The following is an 18,386-nucleotide window of genomic DNA, read 5'->3' on the forward strand; positions in this document are numbered from 1 at the left end:
GCTGTCCAGTCAAGCCTTTTTGGTGGCATTAGCTCCCATGTGGAAGTCACATTGAGTCACACTGGAGGTCAGTCATTATGTTCCTAAAAAGTGTCTCCACCCAATGCACGCTGTGGCTCTGAAGGTTGGCCAACTCATCTTACCTTCCTGACTGTGTGCTGACAAGCCCTAAGAGAAATGACGAGACACCAAATGAAAAGTTAGTGAACAAGCAAGTCAGTATAAACCAAGAGGGCCCACCATGACAGGCAGACACATATCCTGGGAATGATGCAATGGTCCCCAGTCTTCATACACAAGGCAGTGGAAATGCTACGGCTGCAAGATTTAAGCAGCAGGTTGACTAGAAAGCCAATGTCTCAAACTCTCCAGCTCCAGTGCTGCCTGTGGTGTCAGCCAGAGGTAGCCCAGTGCCCCAGGCTGGAGAAGGGCACTGTAGCTCACTGAAGGAAAGCCATGCTCCTCAGAGGAGCTGCCCCAGATGGAACCCCAAGGGAGGATGAAGCTGGACCAGGAGCACTTGCCTTGCTGGCTGGCTGGGCCCTTCACAGAAGAGCTTTTCCCATCCATCTGCAAAAATTCCCTTTATATTGCTGTAGCCCAACATTTTTGGTCTCTCCAGTACCTCCACTGGACTCAGATGGTTACCTGTTCACCTGCAGGTGAACAAACAGCTAGGGGTTATGCACCATGAGCAGCTGCCTCTGTGGCTTCACAGTTCTTCTCATCACCCAAAGTTGGAGGTTCAGGCCCCAAAAGAGAACTAGCCTGCAAGGAGTTTGGAGAGAAAAAAAAAAGCAGAAGCAAAGGAAAACAAAGCTCTCCAAGGTTTCAATGTACCGGGTCCCCATCATCTGCCTACATTTTGCCCACACACAGTTTAATCAGCGTGCTGGGGAGCCTGGCTCCCTGCCAACAGGAATGCGAATTCTGATAATTTGTCTAAAGTGCAGTCAGAAATTGCAGCTAAACAGCAAGAGCACTTCTTTTTTTTGGGGTTTTGTGTGTGTGTGTGTGTGTGTGTATATGGGCTTTTTCCGCCTCTCCCCCCCCCAAACAATTACAACCTCTAACTGCCGCCTACACCACAGTTGCCTGAGAAACGCAGTGTGGGTATGGCTGTGGTAATAGGGACTCGGGTTTTATACCATGCTTGCTATCATTGGCTGGCTGCAAGGCCCCCACAAAACTGTCCCAGCAGGACGTTTTAGCCCAGACATGGAGAGTATTCCCACCCCAGGCACAGCCCACTGCAAGTTCCTGCCATGGTGAGCATCTGTTTGGGAGAAGCCAAGCATATACTAATTGGTGTCTTTATTACTCTGGTAATTATGCCAGTAATGGCCCTGGCTCCATCCACCCCAGTCTCAGTACTTGTACTTATGGGATGCCCAGCACAGTTCAGCCCGGGATGGGATGGGATGGGGAAGGAAGCAGTCTGCACCAAGAGCTACGTATCACACATGAACTTCTGGCTTGACAGGAGCATTCTCCACACCCACCCTCACAGCAGCATCCCTGTCATCACCTTGATCAAAACCACTTCTTCTCAAATGACAGGATGTGTTTCTGTGCTGAAGACTGTACCCACGACAAGCGTGTAGAGACACACATTTGGTTAACAAGTCCTGGCTGGAATTGCCCTGAAAAGAGAAAGTGTGCTTTTTCACAGTGGAGACCTGGGCAGAGAGGAGAAGGTTGCTCAAGCTGACTAAAAATATTCACCTTCACAAAGATGTGACAGAGCATCTCTACTGCGCACTTCTGAGCTCAGCATCAAAATGTGAGGCAGGTCGGAAAGACAATTTCTCTGTGAACAGACGTTTTAATGGGGGAAAGAAAACAACCACCCACACATTTTGAACAATCTCTATATACTGGTGAGGGGAAAATGGGCTTCAGCTTGGTTTTCGTGGGGGAGTTCTGCCCTTTGCAGCAAAGCCAATGCCCATCCAGCAGACAGTGCACAGGGATACTGCTGTCTTCCAAGCTACAATGCACAGGAAGGAATATTTTTCTTGGCTAACTCTGAGCAGTTTTCCCTGAAGGTCAACACACAGCACGCTCTCTTGACCCCATGGCAGCCCTGACAATGTTCAAAGTGCCTCTGCAAACAATGGGGGAATGAGAACTTTTCATCAAAAGAGCACTTGGACAAAGGGAGTCATTAGGCAACCTTCACAGGTAGCTGCTCCTTTCTTATTAATGGATTGCCTTTTCCAAGTGATAGCTGAATCTGTGTACTTTTCAATTGCCTCCCATGCTTTACAGTGTCATTGAGTTTTCTTCTCGCCTCCGGCTTTCCAACAGTTCCTGGTTGCTGTCCCGTTGGGCAAACCCTCCTTGACATCTTCTTTACCACACAGTTTTCAGTTCCTGGTGCTATATTCTGCTTTCTGCAGTCTTCTAGCCATCTCTATGCTACATTTCACCTGCATTTCAAGACTGCACAGATAAAGGCCCACCAGTGCTTTTACATATGCAGACAAGTAGCATTTTTTCTTCGAGAAAACACAGTGCTTGTGCACTATAAAAGTCTGACCCTGAGATTTTAATTCAGAGACCTTGCTTTCCTAATATGTCCTTTCTACGGTTGTTTTTGCATTCTTAAGACTTATCCTTGTTAGCTTGTGGCCAGTTGCAGCGCTCCTGCATATTCAAATATTTTAAATTATTCCTATAAACATCTTTGCAGTTGTCTAAATCATTAAACTTATGGCTGAGGCAAGTTAGGACTAGGTAGGAACTCTCCTGGAGACTTTCTCCCCATGTAACTGTTATTTCATGAAACAAGATGTAACTGATTTAGGAAACTACAGTGTTGGTGACTAAGCAACACATTACTGAGAAACTGGTCAATCTATCAAGTAATCAATATACTGATTATCAAACAAACACACCACTAGCGCTAATCTGTAATTATACAATTTTCTACCCTATAACACTCAGTTATAAAGCTGTTAATCTAACACTCTTGGGTTTTATGAATCATACACATCTGCTATTCCCTTACAAATCCACCACCTTTCCCTCCCTACATGACCTACCACCAGGGTGGAAACCTATCCCACTGCAGCCCACCCTCTTACACTGAGTTTTGCAGACACAGACCTGATAGAAAGCCCCACAGGGAATCCCACCAGCTCATGTTTGCAAGTGAGCATCACTGTCATCTGTAAGCACTTGCGCTCCTCCTTCCAGAATATTCCCCCATCCTCTGTTCTTTACCTGATTTTCTACCGTATTCATTGTTGTTTCTATTTCTGGAACAACGTTTTTGCTACCCTTGTACCTCCCTTTCTCTGCCCAAGCGCCTCCCTAAGACATGTCCCTTGTTACTTTTTCCTTCCTGGCCCAATTCAGCAAGCTCTGTACCAAAGTCTGGTGCTTCCAAAGTTGTTACTGGGGCAATCTCAGCCTTATACACTACTACTGATACACCCTGCCTGGGTACAGGGGGCCAAAACCTCCCCACAAATGTCCAGTTCATAATAGCAACACATTACCTTACACATTCTCTGAGGCAAATCAGTCTACTTAGCCTTGATTCCTCCACCTCTCCCCAGCTAAGCTCCTTGTCTTTGCATCTTGTTGTCAAGAGCAGAAAAAACAAAGACCCACATCATCTGTGTACCTGATCCACCCAAAAACTAGCTGTGGAATGGAACCAGAAGAGATGTCCTAAAATGAACATGACCATGACAGCAAACCTGGCATGGTGTAGTAGTTTGTGTTCTCTAGGGCGGCCCTTTTTCTGGGAGAAATGGCTAGTATAGCAGTTGGCATAGTTTCTTCTGAGAAACATCAGTTTAGCACCAAACATGGAAAGAGTTGGAACATGCAATGGCATGACAGACAAAACCTGGGTCATCATTATATCATTCCCCTTCAAACTCCACCTTAAAAGCTACTGGGTATTTTTTGCCCTTTCCTTGCTGTTTAAGAGGCTGCTGTAGTACATCGGTGCTCTGCTGGGTAAGAACTTTCTTTCCATTTCTAATCTAGAGATACCCATAACAATTTCAGACCAAGTTGTGCTTTACTTTTGGGCTAAGCCACTCTCTCATGCTACATTATTTATAAATAGCCAAAGAGATGTGTTGCTTCCGTGACTGAGGAGGTTTCACCTGCATACACAAGCTAGCCCTTTCAGGCTCCCTTGATAATTGTATTCTGTACTTGGAAACTTGAACTGAAAATGGACAATGAAGAGAATATAAATGCATCTGTCTTTCACTTTTCACCTGTTCTGTCATTCTGTTCTAGTTTAATACATTGTGAGCAACGTGACACAACTGATGATTTTAGGCAGAAAGGGATCACCAGAAAATGCTCAGCATTGACTTTGTCAGCTAGGAAGACAAAATAGGAAAAGATGTGGTGAGTGGCACTGATGTGAACATTCAGACGCAGTTAAAACATTCATTTGGCTTAGAGGCATTCAATACATCTTTCTAAAATACTCCCACAGGTCCTCACCACTACTTTGTTTAGTCTTTTCATAAAAGACATACTAATCCAGGACCATGCATTGGAACAAAAAACCCTGAGTGCTTTGAAGTAACCAGGATGGAACAGCAATGGAAAAATCTGACATCCCATGGCACAGTGTGAAAATAAAAAAAGTGTATAACTATCTCAAGTGCTGGAAATCTTGCCATTCATCTAAAGGCAACATGCAGAGTCTCTAGGAGGAAAAAAATACAAAGAAACAATCATCTCAATATGGTCAAACATTCACAGATATCTTGATATGAAAAAACACATCTCCAAATACAAGCTCCCATCTCTGTTGTAAAGCTACTCCCTGCCCCACCACGTATTGGACATGTCCTCATTTGCCCTGTTACTCACTCTCCACAGTGTCCTATCTTCCCACGTCAAGCCATGTCCAACCCAAGAACTGCAAGCACAAGGCTGTTTGCTTTCTGTGTGTTGTATAGCTTGTTTCCTCTCATTCTGGATAGCCCACTCCCACCCCTGTCTTTCTCCACTCCCCTTTTTTTAATGTCCAACTTTTCTGCCTCTCATGGGTCCTTGCTTCCCATCCACCAGGCCAACAGCAATTCCCAACCTTGACAGTGCCCTCAAACAAAATACCTCATACAAATTTGAGGTCAACTCCCAATCTTTTCTGAACAGCTGTTTGCTGTAGCCTCCCTCTTCCAACCCATGTGCTGGCAAACACATTTTTAATCAGTTAATTCTCTTCTTGGCATCTCTTCACAGCTAAGTGGTGGTAACTCTGCAGGCTACACACCCTGTCTCAGCCAGAGGAGAAGCCACCTCTTGCAGATGTGCAAAAGGAAGACAGACATGCTCCAGCTGCCCTCACACAGGACTAGTGTGCATGCAGTACCACTGGCTCCATTGGTCACCCCAATCACACAGCTCCTCCTGCTTCCTTCAGTAAGGAGCTTTTGCTATATATTTGTGTGGGACCGCACTGACCTGTGCCCTGGCAGAGGTATTCAGGTCCAGACTGTGTTTCTGTAAGGCAGACAGTACATGCACCCTCCAGCTCAGGAAACCTTGAAACTGCAGACTGCCAGAAGTCAGAAGGGCTGGGTTCACTGGGGAAAGGGCTGCACCAGCTAATCTGTATCTTCCCTGAGCAGGACAGCCAGATGCTGCTGTATGAGCTGGTAAAGCCACCTGCATGTTCTTACTCATAGGAAGCAATGGTAAGGTCTCAAATAAAAAACATTCAACTGCAGAAGATGAAATACATTTGGTTTATTTCTTTCTAAAGTTTGTACATATACATATATCATTATACATATGTGAGATCCTTCACTAGGGTTGCTCGATTTCAATAACATAAAAATTATTGGGAAGCTTGCAGGCTTTCTGTTGCCCGTAAGCAACATATAGTCCAACTTATAAAAACACAGAGGAACAGAGTTATAGTCAGGAACATGGACACAAGAGAGGAGTCTACTTTATATCTCACAGTTTCAATACATCAAAGGCAAATTATTTGTCTGTATACCGTAGGCTTACTTTATCAGCAATGATAAAATAGAGGAAAATATTTATATACAGTCACCTCAAGTGAAAAATAAAGCAATGTAAACTTAAATTCCAAAATATTATTTTAAATGATATAACAATATCCCCAAAAGTCCTTCTTCCAAGGGGAAGAGGACTGATTAAGTGCCTTCATTTATCAGGAAATGATCATTCTAGTACCAGTTACATGAAGCAGAATAAGGGAGGGCATCCTGTGGTACCTGTAGAAAAGAGTGACAAATCTGCTTCAGGAAAGCATCTCTATGTAAGCAAGTATATGTTTGAGTCCATATGGACATCAGCAGCACGTGGAAACACCTCCCATGGTCCAGGACTTGACTTAAGCCTGCACAGTTCTGACTCTGACCTCTGAGGGGTATGCTGTTCTGGCCATGCATGCTCCCAGGGACAAAACAGGGTGCCCTAGTGGTAGGACAGCCTCAAACCTGAGACAATGACCGCCCCAAGAGTCAGAGCAGCAAATTTCACGCTGCTGGAAAAGATTTAGTGATTACCTCAATGCTGCTTCGCAGCAGACTAGGAAGTTACCACAAAGCAGTGAGACCAGGACTGTGTCTCTATTGTGTTGCATGAAAAACACTTCAACGATTCGATGATGAGAAGAAACTGAGCTCAAAGTTATCAGAAAGAAGGTTCCTACACTTGGCAAAACGGATAGGAGGCCACCCAGAGGAAAGGTCTTGCAAGGACTGCTGTCACGCTCTGTAAGATTAAGTCTGCACACAAGAGATGCACAGGGCGTGCATACATGCATGTGCAAAATGTTTTTCTGCACTGCCACTACTAAGAGTTACTCTTCCCATATAGGTACCACACAACGATAACTTAAAATTCAGACCCCTTTCTCAGCCTAAGGGAAAACTCCTCTGCAACAGCTCAGGTGGAGGGCAAATGACGCTTCCTAACTGTGACTCTCAGTGCAACAGTGCTTACCCTCATCTTCCCACTACATCACCATGGGAGGCAGGTAACCCAGCAGAGAAGCTTAGCGCCTGGAAAAGGATTACAGCTCACCCAAAGCAAGGTGATGGGGATGTCCCTCTTCATTTCATCCTGATCCACAGTCTACTCTCATCTCAGTCCTGCAAGACATGATAAACTCTGGCCATGGTCCAGTGAAGCACAAAGGCATGGCTTCACTGAGGTTGCTCAAGTGCTTCCAGGTAACTGCATGATAAGAGTTTTATGACTCCAGGTAAGAATCCCACCCTCAGGCTTTGCTCCCCCTTTCCAGGGATAATGCAGATAATGCTAGTGTTGCCCTGACTAGAGTGCAATAGGAAAACCCACGGGGTTTCCATATGTCTTTTTTACTTAGACCAGCAACTTGTTAAAAGTTTGTTTAAACCTCCCAAGGGAAACCTCTGGGAGGCATATGAGATGCCCGAGAGAGAGATTTCAGCCCTGCTGCTTTTCTTTTCCCTGCTGATGAGCCAGACATTCTTCTGGAAATCTGTACAGTTGCAGAAAGAAACCCTCACTACTGCTGCACGGCTGTATCTACAGAAGACATCACAGGCACCTGTCCTGCTTGGACACTTTTGGACATGATGTCCCCTTGCTGAATTTTCACAGAGCGAGGTCAACATTTTCAGAAGTAAAGCTGTGTATTAGATCCCCAGAGTGTGATTTTCAGAAGTCAGCATGGATGCTCCCAGTTCAGGCATCGACTGACATCAACAGAGACTTAGCCCACTGTTGAGCTAGCAGAAAATCCCACTCAGTAATCCTTGCTTAGACTCTCAAATATGTATGCCTTTGCTTTCAACATGCAGAACAACAGACAGCCACTGGTGGACAAACACATGGAGATCAAGGCAGCTCAAGGGATACCCTAAATCTGCGAAAGCCCTGATGACTGTTTAATCTAATTTGAGAACAACTAGAACAACAAGCATCCTAACAAAGTTTGCAGCTGCTTAAGTGCTTTGACCAAAATAAGCCTCAGAAAAGAACAGCAGGCTTTGGAGTGCTGAGCCACAGAAGCCATACTATACCTATGAAATACATACACACATCTAAAGGCATCACTTAAACACGTTCACCAAGTAATGTAAGCCTCAGATTGTACCTCAGGCAAAGAGTAGTGATTTTGAAGTTTTCAAACTGCCAAAAAACTCTGTTTTTTTAGTCAAGTTATAATCCCAGCCTCAAGTAAGAGGACATAGTTGTCATGAATATGTACAAATTAAAAAAACCCACACAACCCACCCCTGTTCTCATCCTACAGTCTTTCAGAATTTGACAGCACTGAGCATGAGGTTTTCATAAGCGTGTAAGTGATTTAAGACTTATATCACTGATCGAGTTTGCCCTGTGCAGTGACACAGACTGGATATCATCAATATCCCTTCTTCTGTCAAGAGGCGCAGGGGAGTCAGAGGATTTTGCATCAAACAAGTCTCCACGGCAGCTTGGCTAGCTGCTCTGTCATTACACCAGGATATTCACTTGGCCCAAGGCAAAGCTGAAACCTTGCCTGCTTAGACAGAAAGTATCTTGCTGTGCTGGTCTCATTTAGGTGAGTTACATACAGGACCACTGCTAGAGAGTGGCTACTAATTATAATGGTTTATGTCAGAGGAAAATCCTGCCCTTGTACTTTGTATCACTTTCAAACCTTGCATTGCTATGTGATGTACTACTTCTCAGTCCAAATAAACCTCTGGCCTGTACCCAAGCTGACTCTTGGCACAGATTTAACAGCAGATGCCATGGGAAGTCCTTCATTGTTTAAACATTTATAATTTTATAGAGTAGTTCATTGTTCAAAGGGGAGGGCAGAGGACACTTTGGGCTGGCCTAAATTTGCTCCTTCTTACCACAGGAGCAAAGTTAGGTGAATGGTGTGGCTTTTGGGAAAGCGTTGCTTGCACTTGCTAAGGGAAGTGCTCTAATAAATAATTAAAATACAGCCTCAATGCAGCTAACAATACAGGCAAGCAAGGCACCTTCTCTCAGGCAGGGCTGAGCCTGCCTCCTTTCACTCTTCAACTGGATGTTGCCAACAGGAGGGCAGACACTCCCAGAGGGCATACCAGACACATTTCCCTGGGACCTGTCCTCTTTGCTCTTGTTTAAACCAGCCTCCTAACAACAGGACTGTGGCACCCCTGGATGAGGATGCTGCTGTCACAAGGGAGGAAAGCAGCAGGTGGTAGGGACAGTTCATCAAGCAGCACAGTGTAGGTGGAAAAGGAAGCCAGCATTTCCTCATTAGCCCCAGCTCTGAGGGTAGCACTTGAGCACACAGTCCCCAGCAGGTGACCAACCATGGAGGATGGCACTGGCTTTCTGACTGTCTTCTTACATTATTGTTGTCCTGTACACTGGTACTCGGCTTAGGTGATATCATTTCTCTGGAGGGTGACAGAGCCTCTTCTTGCTGGAGCAAGTCTTCAGGCCCCACATGGTGTAGCAGCTCACTGTACTACACCTATGCTGCTGGGAGAGCTCTAGGAGAGAGGAGGGAAGAGGCCAGACATACTGCTTCTATATGCACTAAAAATATCCTTTAAAAAGCACAAGCTGGAGTCCAGCTCTTTCAAAGAAATTTCTGAGACAGCTTCTTTGGCTCGCCCCTCTAGGCAACCCAGATATTGGATGCTGGGAAGACACACTGGGGAGCTCTGGGGAGAAATGTGGACTTCGTAACTGCCCTCTCAGAGCAGACATGATGTCCCAGAGCCTGGGAAGAGCAATACTGGGGAAAGTTTAAACAAGTAGCAAGCTGGAAGATTGCTTGAGATAAGATGCATATACTGCCTTTGCCTCTAAAAAAGCAGCTGGTGTTTCCGACAACCTGGATACCATCTCTCTGTGCTTGGCGGGGCACTGGTTGAAAATGGCTTTTTTTTTTTTTTTTTTTAAAACACAGCTCCCCAAAAAGCTGCAAAATGTATGGCCTGATTTGGAAAGTACCCAACTCCTTGCAAAACAGCATTTCAAAGTTTCCCCACAGCATGGGTTGCCTCTGCCTCCAAGACTTTTGGAAAGGAGACTAGGAATGTCACAAGTGTCTGGTCTGAGTGTGGGAGGGGGGACCTTGCGTCCCTGCAGCATAACAGTAGAGGATCATGGCAGTCTGAAACTCTGTCTCGCACCTCCCAGCTATAACTGTGGCTGGAAACATAGGCTACCAACAAGCAGAATGAAAAAGCTGTTCACAGGGTTATCCATTCAACACAGCGCTGCTTCAGAGCAGGTTTTCTCAAGGCAAGATGGGACAGTCAAATTTTCCGGATTTCTGCAAGCATGGAAGGAAGGAGACCTGTTATACAGAAGCAGCTGAGGTGCTAAGATGACAGGCAGGAGCAGCTTGACAGAAAAGGAGGAGGAGCTGTCAGACTAACTGCGATAAGGCCAAAATTGATTTAGGGATGGAGAATGCAGACATTGTAAGTGGTATGTCTTCTGCAGAGAAAAGCCTTGCCCGCTTTCAAGAACGACATTGCCATGCAATACCTCCAGAAGCCCAGTGATAACCCTGCCACCTTCGACTTTCTTCATTGCCACAATGACCTCCTCACTGAAGGGGCTGCTCAAGAGAGAACGTCATACCCCAACTGGAGAAGGTCAAAATTACTGACCATTTCAAGCCAGAGGAACAGCCTTGTTACCAGAAGGCACTAGAACTGTGAAAAGTCACCAAACAATTCTGGTCTCTGGAGGTCTGCTAGTCCAAGCTCCTGCTCAAAGCAGGGCTGCTCTGAGCACCGCTCTCCAGGAGAGCCCCCAAACATGGACAGATTGAACCCTGGGAGCAGGTGGGATCAGAGGGAAAGCACTTAAGGGATGAGCTGTTAAAAGCCCTTAGAAAGCTTCTGGTAACCATTTACAAGTGGCTGGCTATAGACGAAAAACTGTCTTGAGTCGGCGTTGCAGCTGAACAGCGTTCCCTCCCAGCAACACTGCATTAATCACTCTGCTGGCTGACTTATCTCTCTACATCAATTAAAGACACAACATAAATACTGGATTAAAAAGCTGCGGTGATGTTCACTGGTCCATGCGTGATTTATGTGCAAGACACACATAAACACACAGCCTGCCCAGAGAGTCTCTTTTGCAGCTGCTGCTGAATGAAAACCATCTCAACCAGACCTCTCCATCCTGCTGGCTTACAGAGGAGAGTATTGTTTTGGCTTTGGGAAAGTATCTCACCTGCTATGGTTGCTGAGGGAGAAGAGGGGAAGGCAATTTTGTCCTCCCTTGCCTCTCTGCTGTCAGGTGCAGATGCAGTGAGGTCCTCTCCTGCTCCTTCTCCCCAAGTTGGGGGGAGGAGATAGTCCAGCCCATGGAGGGGGAGCAACCAGCAATGCTTCAGAGCAGGATGGGTCTCTCCAGGACCTCTGTCTGCATCTTGAGAGGGGGGGATGCAAGGACCCATTGCCCCCATCCTACTTCCCGCCTTTTATCTCCCCTCTCAACACACAGGCAGAGGCTTTGGTGAGTGACGGTTGCACGCTGCAGCAGGGAGGATAACAAGGAAGGATGACACCTCCCTGCAGCACCAATGCAAAGGCTGGCTTGCACGCTCACGGGCTTGTGGTGGTCTGCCAGTAACTCCTGCTTGCACTGAGCACCCCCAGAAAGCTGCAGGCTGCTCCACTGATACCAAGGTCAGGAGCAGAGCGGGTCCCAGAGGAGGGCTGGATGCACTGCTGAGACAGCATCAGAACCTGCCCTCACCCTTTACAATAGCAGCAGGGGGAAGAAAAGCAAATTGCAGTACTGCTTAGTAGATGATCCTATTCCCAAGGGAGTCCAGGAGCTTTAAGCATTCACAACAGGATCACCTTTTTTCTTGGCCTCCGAAATGTGCATTTTCACATGGGTGTCTGGGATACCTAGAATTTGTAAAGCAACAGAGCAAAATGGTGTTAATTAAAACTTGAGCAGAACCTAACAAAGTCTCAGTAAACTAACGTGCACACCTCAGCAGTCTTACCAAGAGTGCAGCAAGCTCAACAAATGTTTAATGGGTAAAAAATGCAGTTAAAAACTGCATTTGCTAAGCCCAGATGATACTTCAAATATATACCCTAATCCGTTTACAAGTATACATGGAAATAGAGAATAAATAATGAAAAATGGGAAAAAAATCACTTTTGCAGTTCACTTTTTGACTTTCCTATTGCTTCAAATCATCTCCTGCGATGACTTTGGAGAGGAATTATCCAGTTTCTGTATCAAAGCTGGGAAATGCATTTTACAGGAATGATTTCTTTTCGAGCTTAGCAATTTAACTGCAGTCTACAGCAACCAGAATATTTTAAAAGCCAGGGGAAAAAAGTTAAATGTCACCTCTTTGCCTTTTAAAGCACTGCACTCCATAATCACAAGAGGTTTGCTGGGCATGTTCCAGAGCCTGCCTTCAAAAAACGCATCTACACAACCCCACCCTGACAGCCAAGCAAGGCCCATTTACAAATCTATACATTTTAGTTGTTTCTGCTGCATGCTTCCTAACACTTTATCTCAGACAGTACAAGTTTTCTTCTCAAATGTGCATTCGGCATTACCCGAATGAATTTATTCTTCTGTCTCTTCTGCTTGTTTGTTTTAAACCACCAGAGCATGATCAACAGCTGCAGGGATCTCCTGGTTTTGTTTCCCCTCCATGAGCTGTTGATCTACCACACTTGATCAATTCAAACAGTCCCTCCCAATGAGCACTACCATGCACCTGCCTACACCGAGTGTCCCAATACAGCATGCTGCACCACATCATTTTGACTCCAGCAGCAAAAGGCATCTCCCTTCTTGAGGAATAGGACTGAACATTTGCTCCACTCTTAAGCATGCACAACTCCTAAAGCCCCAGCACTTGGGAAGTGCTGATCGTTTCTGTTCAGGACTCTGCATTGCAGTTTTTAGCAATGTTGCCAGGGTTAGGGGCTGTCCGCCTTACTTCTAGCATGGGGCGGCCACTCTTGGTGGCAGATGCCAGATGTGTGTGTATCCCAACATCACATGTGGAAACAGTCCCATCTGGTTTTGCTGCCGGGCTGCAGCTGCAAGGATCGATTTGCTCCAACACTTCCCAGGATCGGAAAGTGCAACATCTATGTTACAGCCAACAGCGAGCACAACACCGGGAAAGCTGTTGCATGCTGGTCCTCAGTAGTGGAGGTAAGTCATGAGGTGCCTATTAAGGCCCTTCTCTCTTTGATCACTCCCTGTCCTGCCCACTGAACTGACAGTTCAACAAGCTGTATTAACTGACTTGGACCCTTCATGAAGTCTGGCAGAGCACAAATCCACTCAGGTGGTAATTTTTTTGATGTGTGGCCCTTCGACTACTTAGGCTAGAAACACCAGCTCACTTCTAAACAGTCCTTGCATTGATCTTGACATTTCTTTATGAATTAAGAATTATATCCGTCAGGAAGGCTGCCCTGTGCTAGGCACAACAAAAATAACAGCAACAAACAAATTTCAACTGGCCCTCAACATTACCTCCCAAGGTGCTCTGCGGGAAAAGCCAGTTTGGTTGTAGTACTCCGCATAGGGGAACGGCAAGGCAAAATGGGAGACGCCTGTCTGAGACACCTGGCCAGTGGGCCAGTATTAACCTCGAGATTAAAACCCAGGGTGTTAAGTAACAGGTGAGCCAGAACTATCTGCAGAGCCATGATGCCACCCAGGTGACAGGACCTGGGAAGCAGGAAAATGATTTCTATATCATCTTTCAACTCCCTGTGCCTAAAGACTGCTGGCCACCCCAGGGACCTGTGGCACAAACAGGGGCTTTCAGGTACGGAAAGCTCTACCTACGGTGGTCTCTCCCTGTCCTGCACTACCCTCTGAAAGCCTGGTGCAGGGTACACAGGAGCTGCAAGGTGGGCTGATTCCCTGAGGGTAGAGGGTAGGATCTGCCAAACCTGGAGCTGCCTTGTGCTGGCCTCCAGGCACAGAGGAGCCAGGACGGCATCAAACCCTGGCCTGCAGTGGGGACAGGTCTGTCCCTTTCTCCAGTCTGCATCAGCCTCTTCCACCTATATGGGAGCTAAAGCAGGAAAACAGAGAGCTGTGGAGAATCCCTTCCTGAAGAGAAAAGGCAAAGTGCTTTGTCACTAGCAGAGAAATTGCAAACACCTATCTGTGCACACCAACAAGGGAACTCCTGAAAGGGGGAGCATCGGGGCACAATATATCATAAGGCTTTATATAGCAGCTAAGTGAGAGCGTATAGTTAAAAACTACACAGAGGCCCTTTGTCTTTAAAATACAATGCTAATGGCTGACACCTACAGCAGCCTCCTCTGCAAATAAATTTAAAGCCCAGGTTCATTCTGACTGGGTAATCCCTAATCTCCCTGACCACAGAGACAGCACGGGTTTGGATACCCCCCAGCCTGCTAACTCAGAAGACTCTCTGCTTGGAAAGAAGCAAACAAATTATTCCAATGCTGTCATCCCAGCATTGCCAGAGGTTTCCAGGTTTCACTCCTTCGCGCTCATGGGTCCGCAAAATAACAATAAGCAGCAGTGACTATTCGCTGTAGCACCTGCTGCTAAGTACCAGTACCCACATGCTCTGCATTGTGAGGAAACCAGTGTTCCCAGCACCCTAGGCTCTAGCCAACCTTCTGCAGCTGCCCATTTGCACAGCTCTTCTCACAGCTACAGCTCACATTCACAGCACTGCAGCATTTGTCCAGTTACTTTCCCACCCACCACGTAAATAAAGTGACAAGTGACTTGAGAGATGAAAGCCACGTGCCGATGGGAGGAGATAAATGGGGAAGAGACAGAATATACGTCACAGCGCTCTACCCCTCCCCCAGCTCCTTTAGAAACAGAACAACACAAAAAAGTCCCGATGCTTCAATTGCTAAATGATAAATTAACAAAGCAAAGCAAAGCAGGAGCAAAGACATCTCCCACAATCTGCACAGAAACAGCAAAATATACAATAGAAAATGTCACTAACACCCCATTCAGGCAGATGCACTTATTTCTTGTGAATGACAGGTTATTAAATGAAAAAATTTTGACCACCGGTACTTTGCTGCATGGCTGTTCCCCTAGTTGTCATTTCCACCCTAAGTGACCTTCTGCTTAATGCTGGGTGTTTCTGGCCTGTAGTCCTTCCTCTCCGAGACATTGCGTTTCACCTTGGCACTAACTGGAGACTCCTGATTCAACGAGGGACTCGAGTGGGATTTCTTCAGTCCTGGCGCGTCGTTTTCTCCTCCACTCAGCAGCTCCTTCACCCCTTCTTTCAGGAGGCCCACGTAAATCTCATAGCGATTTTTCTGGGAAATGAAAAGAAAGCCCCGAATGAGTCTGGAAGAAATTCTGCAGAAGCACTTGAGAGACTGTCTGGGTAACTTAATGGTTTCTGCTGGCCTTGAAAGCCAGGAGCCTAATATGGATGCGAACAATGGTGCCTGATGTGGACATGAACAATGGTGGCTAATGTAAATTACACTGTACAAAAAGGATTTCAGGCAGGCTGAGCCTCGGGCTGCTGTGCAATTAGAGGCACTCAGTTCTGCAGCACACAAATCCTGGTGCTCTGCTGAAGAGTGGCTCCCAGCTAGCTGGAGTGCATGGTGATTTCCGAGTAACAACACTAAGCGAGAGCTTGCTGACCTTAGTCACGCTGAGTCACATTCTGTGCTCACACATATTGAAATGTTATGTGCCCCACGCAGGCACGGAGATAAAGTGCAGCAAACTAAGAGACAACAAAAACCCTTCTCTGGTTGGCTACAGCTCACCCCTGTGACCCTCCACTCCTGCCAGCAGGTCCTGCTTCCCTTGCCTCAGCCCAGAGGGGAGAAACAAAAGCAGGGTCCTGCTAAGCTTAGACTGTACCAGCTTGGCCACCACTGAGCCTGTGAGAGGAGCAGATGAGAAGAGGGCTATGACAGCAGCATGGCATGTTCCCCTGATAGGGCCACTCATGGTGAATGATTAAGGTTGCTCTCTGTCCAGACACTTGTATTTTTCAACTGGAAAAAGATCGCTTTACTGTGCCCCATGCCCACTTGTTCTGTTCCTTGTCTGGAGCAGAGCTTTCCCTCTCCTACAGGAAGATTTTGCTCTGTGTGCCACAACAACATCTTTTCTGCACAGAACATCTCAGCAATCAACAAAATGAGGGTACATTAACAGAAGATCCCTGCAGAGCCTCAAAAACAGAAGCTGGGGCAGGAGGCCCTGAGAGCAGAGCAACCCACCTCCCAGGATTTGTTTAATAACCTCCCCCTGACATATCCACTAAAGACTGGGTGCAGGCTTTGTAATTAAGGTCATCTCAGTGGGCTGGGGGCCAAGGAAGGAGGACATAAACACTCATACTGATTGTTAATTTAGATTTCAAAGCGGGAAAACACTTGCCAAACTATTATGTTCCTGACAGAGGAAAAAGTGTTTAAGAAATATTCTTCCAATTTATAATAAAATAATAAAGTTCAGGTAATAGCACTTATTCAAGGGCAGGAAGTCAAAAAGCTTGGTAACGGCTTTGAAGTGTGGAATATAAAGGATAAAAAAGGAGAGAACGTGACTGGGTTTCCAAAGAGTCCTTTGAATAAACAAAACCTCATAGGGGAAGATCATAAAAGAATCCACCTAAAAATTAAATAAAGAAGCATTATCATCAATTCCATATCTGAAGCTCCAGCTCCACAATGTAAGAGACAAACACATGAAGCAGGTAAGATGTGTCATTCAATAAAAAAGGAAATGGAGAAACAGCAAGCAGAACCCTGATGATGATGCACCGGGCTGATGAATGACTCATCACACAACGAACGGGACACCTCTGCAAAAGTGAAGGCAAGCCAGTGCTCTACGCCTGGGATCAGCATAATATTCATCAGGGAAGAGAGTGACTTGTCTGCCATATTGACTTCTGCTTTTTGTTGGTCCAGTAAACACCACCAGCGTCACAAGACCCACCAATCAGAATGGAAATCCGGGACCAGTTTCTGCCCTGCATGTCTGCCAATGGCCATTTTGCCCTGGACTTTGTGGGCCTGTGATTTCTACTGCAATTAAGCAACACATTTGGAAGTTTCTATTTTAATTTCAGGCGCAACAAACTTTCTCTTTTAGTGATCTGACATTTGAAGCTAGGTATTGAAGTTGGTAGAAATTTTTCCTTAAAAGAAATTAGCCTGGAAAATTCTGTCAAGAAAGCAAAACCACAAAAGTTAAAAACCATTCAAAAGCTTCTGCAACAATATTATCTCTGAAGACTGAATGCATATAATAAACAGGAGATGAGGTAGCCATCCTCTCACCTGACAGCACTCAAAAGACCTCTCTCAAACCATAAATTTGCTGCAATGAGCAACGATCACCTGGAGCAGTACTTCCTCAGACAGCAAGCAAAGAGGAAACATTACTTCCTTGGTGCCCACAAGCAAAAACACCAGCAAGAAGAAATGCTCCTGGCTGCATTCCTGAACAAGGACCAGGCACCTCCTGGTTCACCTCCCCTCACATGGAAACATCATCTCACTTGTCTTTCATCAGGAACAAGAATGAAGGGAACGCCTGTGGGTAAACAAAAAGGAATTACAAGGGCCTATGTAAAAGGAATCTGGTTTCTTCCTTCATAATGGGACTATGCTGCTTCCTTTGGGACCCGCAGGCCCTTTTGGTGTGCTTCTGGAGATGTGTCAGCATGGCCCTTTATACACAGATGCAAGGTCTGGTCTGCAGTCTCACCGTGAAAGAGCCAAGTACAAAATGCAGCCTCACCTGCCTCTTGCCCTTTTGCTTTGACCCCACGCAGCAAGGTCTGTCACCAGCTCTTGCCTGATTGCCTGACCCTGACAGGACTTTCTTCTGAAGGGAAGGTGAGGAAACCCCAAAACTGGGAGAAAGTTTCTGTTCAGGATTTTCATACAGCACACTATTTTTTTTTTTAGTACCTATTGATAGTTCAACACAACCTGCAAAATCTGTGCCAAGTGGGAATTGTGCTCAGCAGCACCTTGAATCACCATCTCTCACACACAACTGAAGTTGGTGCCACCACTTGTCTGCCTCGGCAAGCATTCTTGCAGTGCTGATCACATATCTGAAATGCACAGTTCAATTGCTGTTCAAGGGTCTCACTAGGGAAGAAGACATCTTTTGTTTCCTGGTTCTGCTTTGTACTGAGATACCTGAGGAATATTCCTCTAAAGACTGCCATGATGAAATTGACAGAAAATAGAAAAAACACAGTACAATCTCCCTCTCCATCAATCTTTCTAAAATCATCTAACACTCCAGCCTACATTTCATCCTAACTTATCATGCTTCTGAAGTGATAGAAAATAAACTTTGTATCAAGGACCCAAAGCCAAGAAACTCAGCTCTCCCAAGTTGCACAAGACCCCTTA

At 45.9% G+C, this 18,386-nt stretch overlaps 1 protein-coding gene across 3 annotated transcripts in view; it reads right to left on the reverse strand.

Moving 5' to 3' along the window:
- Positions 1-5,721: 5,721 nt before the first annotated feature.
- Positions 5,722-18,386, reverse strand: part of PSD3 (pleckstrin and Sec7 domain containing 3) — a 110,659-nt gene continuing 97,994 nt past the window's right edge. For 2 of the 3 annotated variants that reach the window (XM_075079952.1, XM_075079954.1), the window contains one exon: positions 5,722-15,296. In XM_075079952.1, the coding sequence (XP_074936053.1) occupies positions 15,084-15,296 (213 nt within the window). In that variant the 3' untranslated portion in view covers positions 5,722-15,083. The remainder of the gene's footprint in view (positions 15,297-18,386) is intronic. The other variant, XM_075079953.1, reaches the window with a different exon arrangement.

This window comes from Phalacrocorax aristotelis, chromosome Z (assembly GCF_949628215.1).
Source record: "Phalacrocorax aristotelis chromosome Z, bGulAri2.1, whole genome shotgun sequence".
NCBI lineage: Eukaryota > Metazoa > Chordata > Aves > Suliformes > Phalacrocoracidae > Phalacrocorax > Phalacrocorax aristotelis.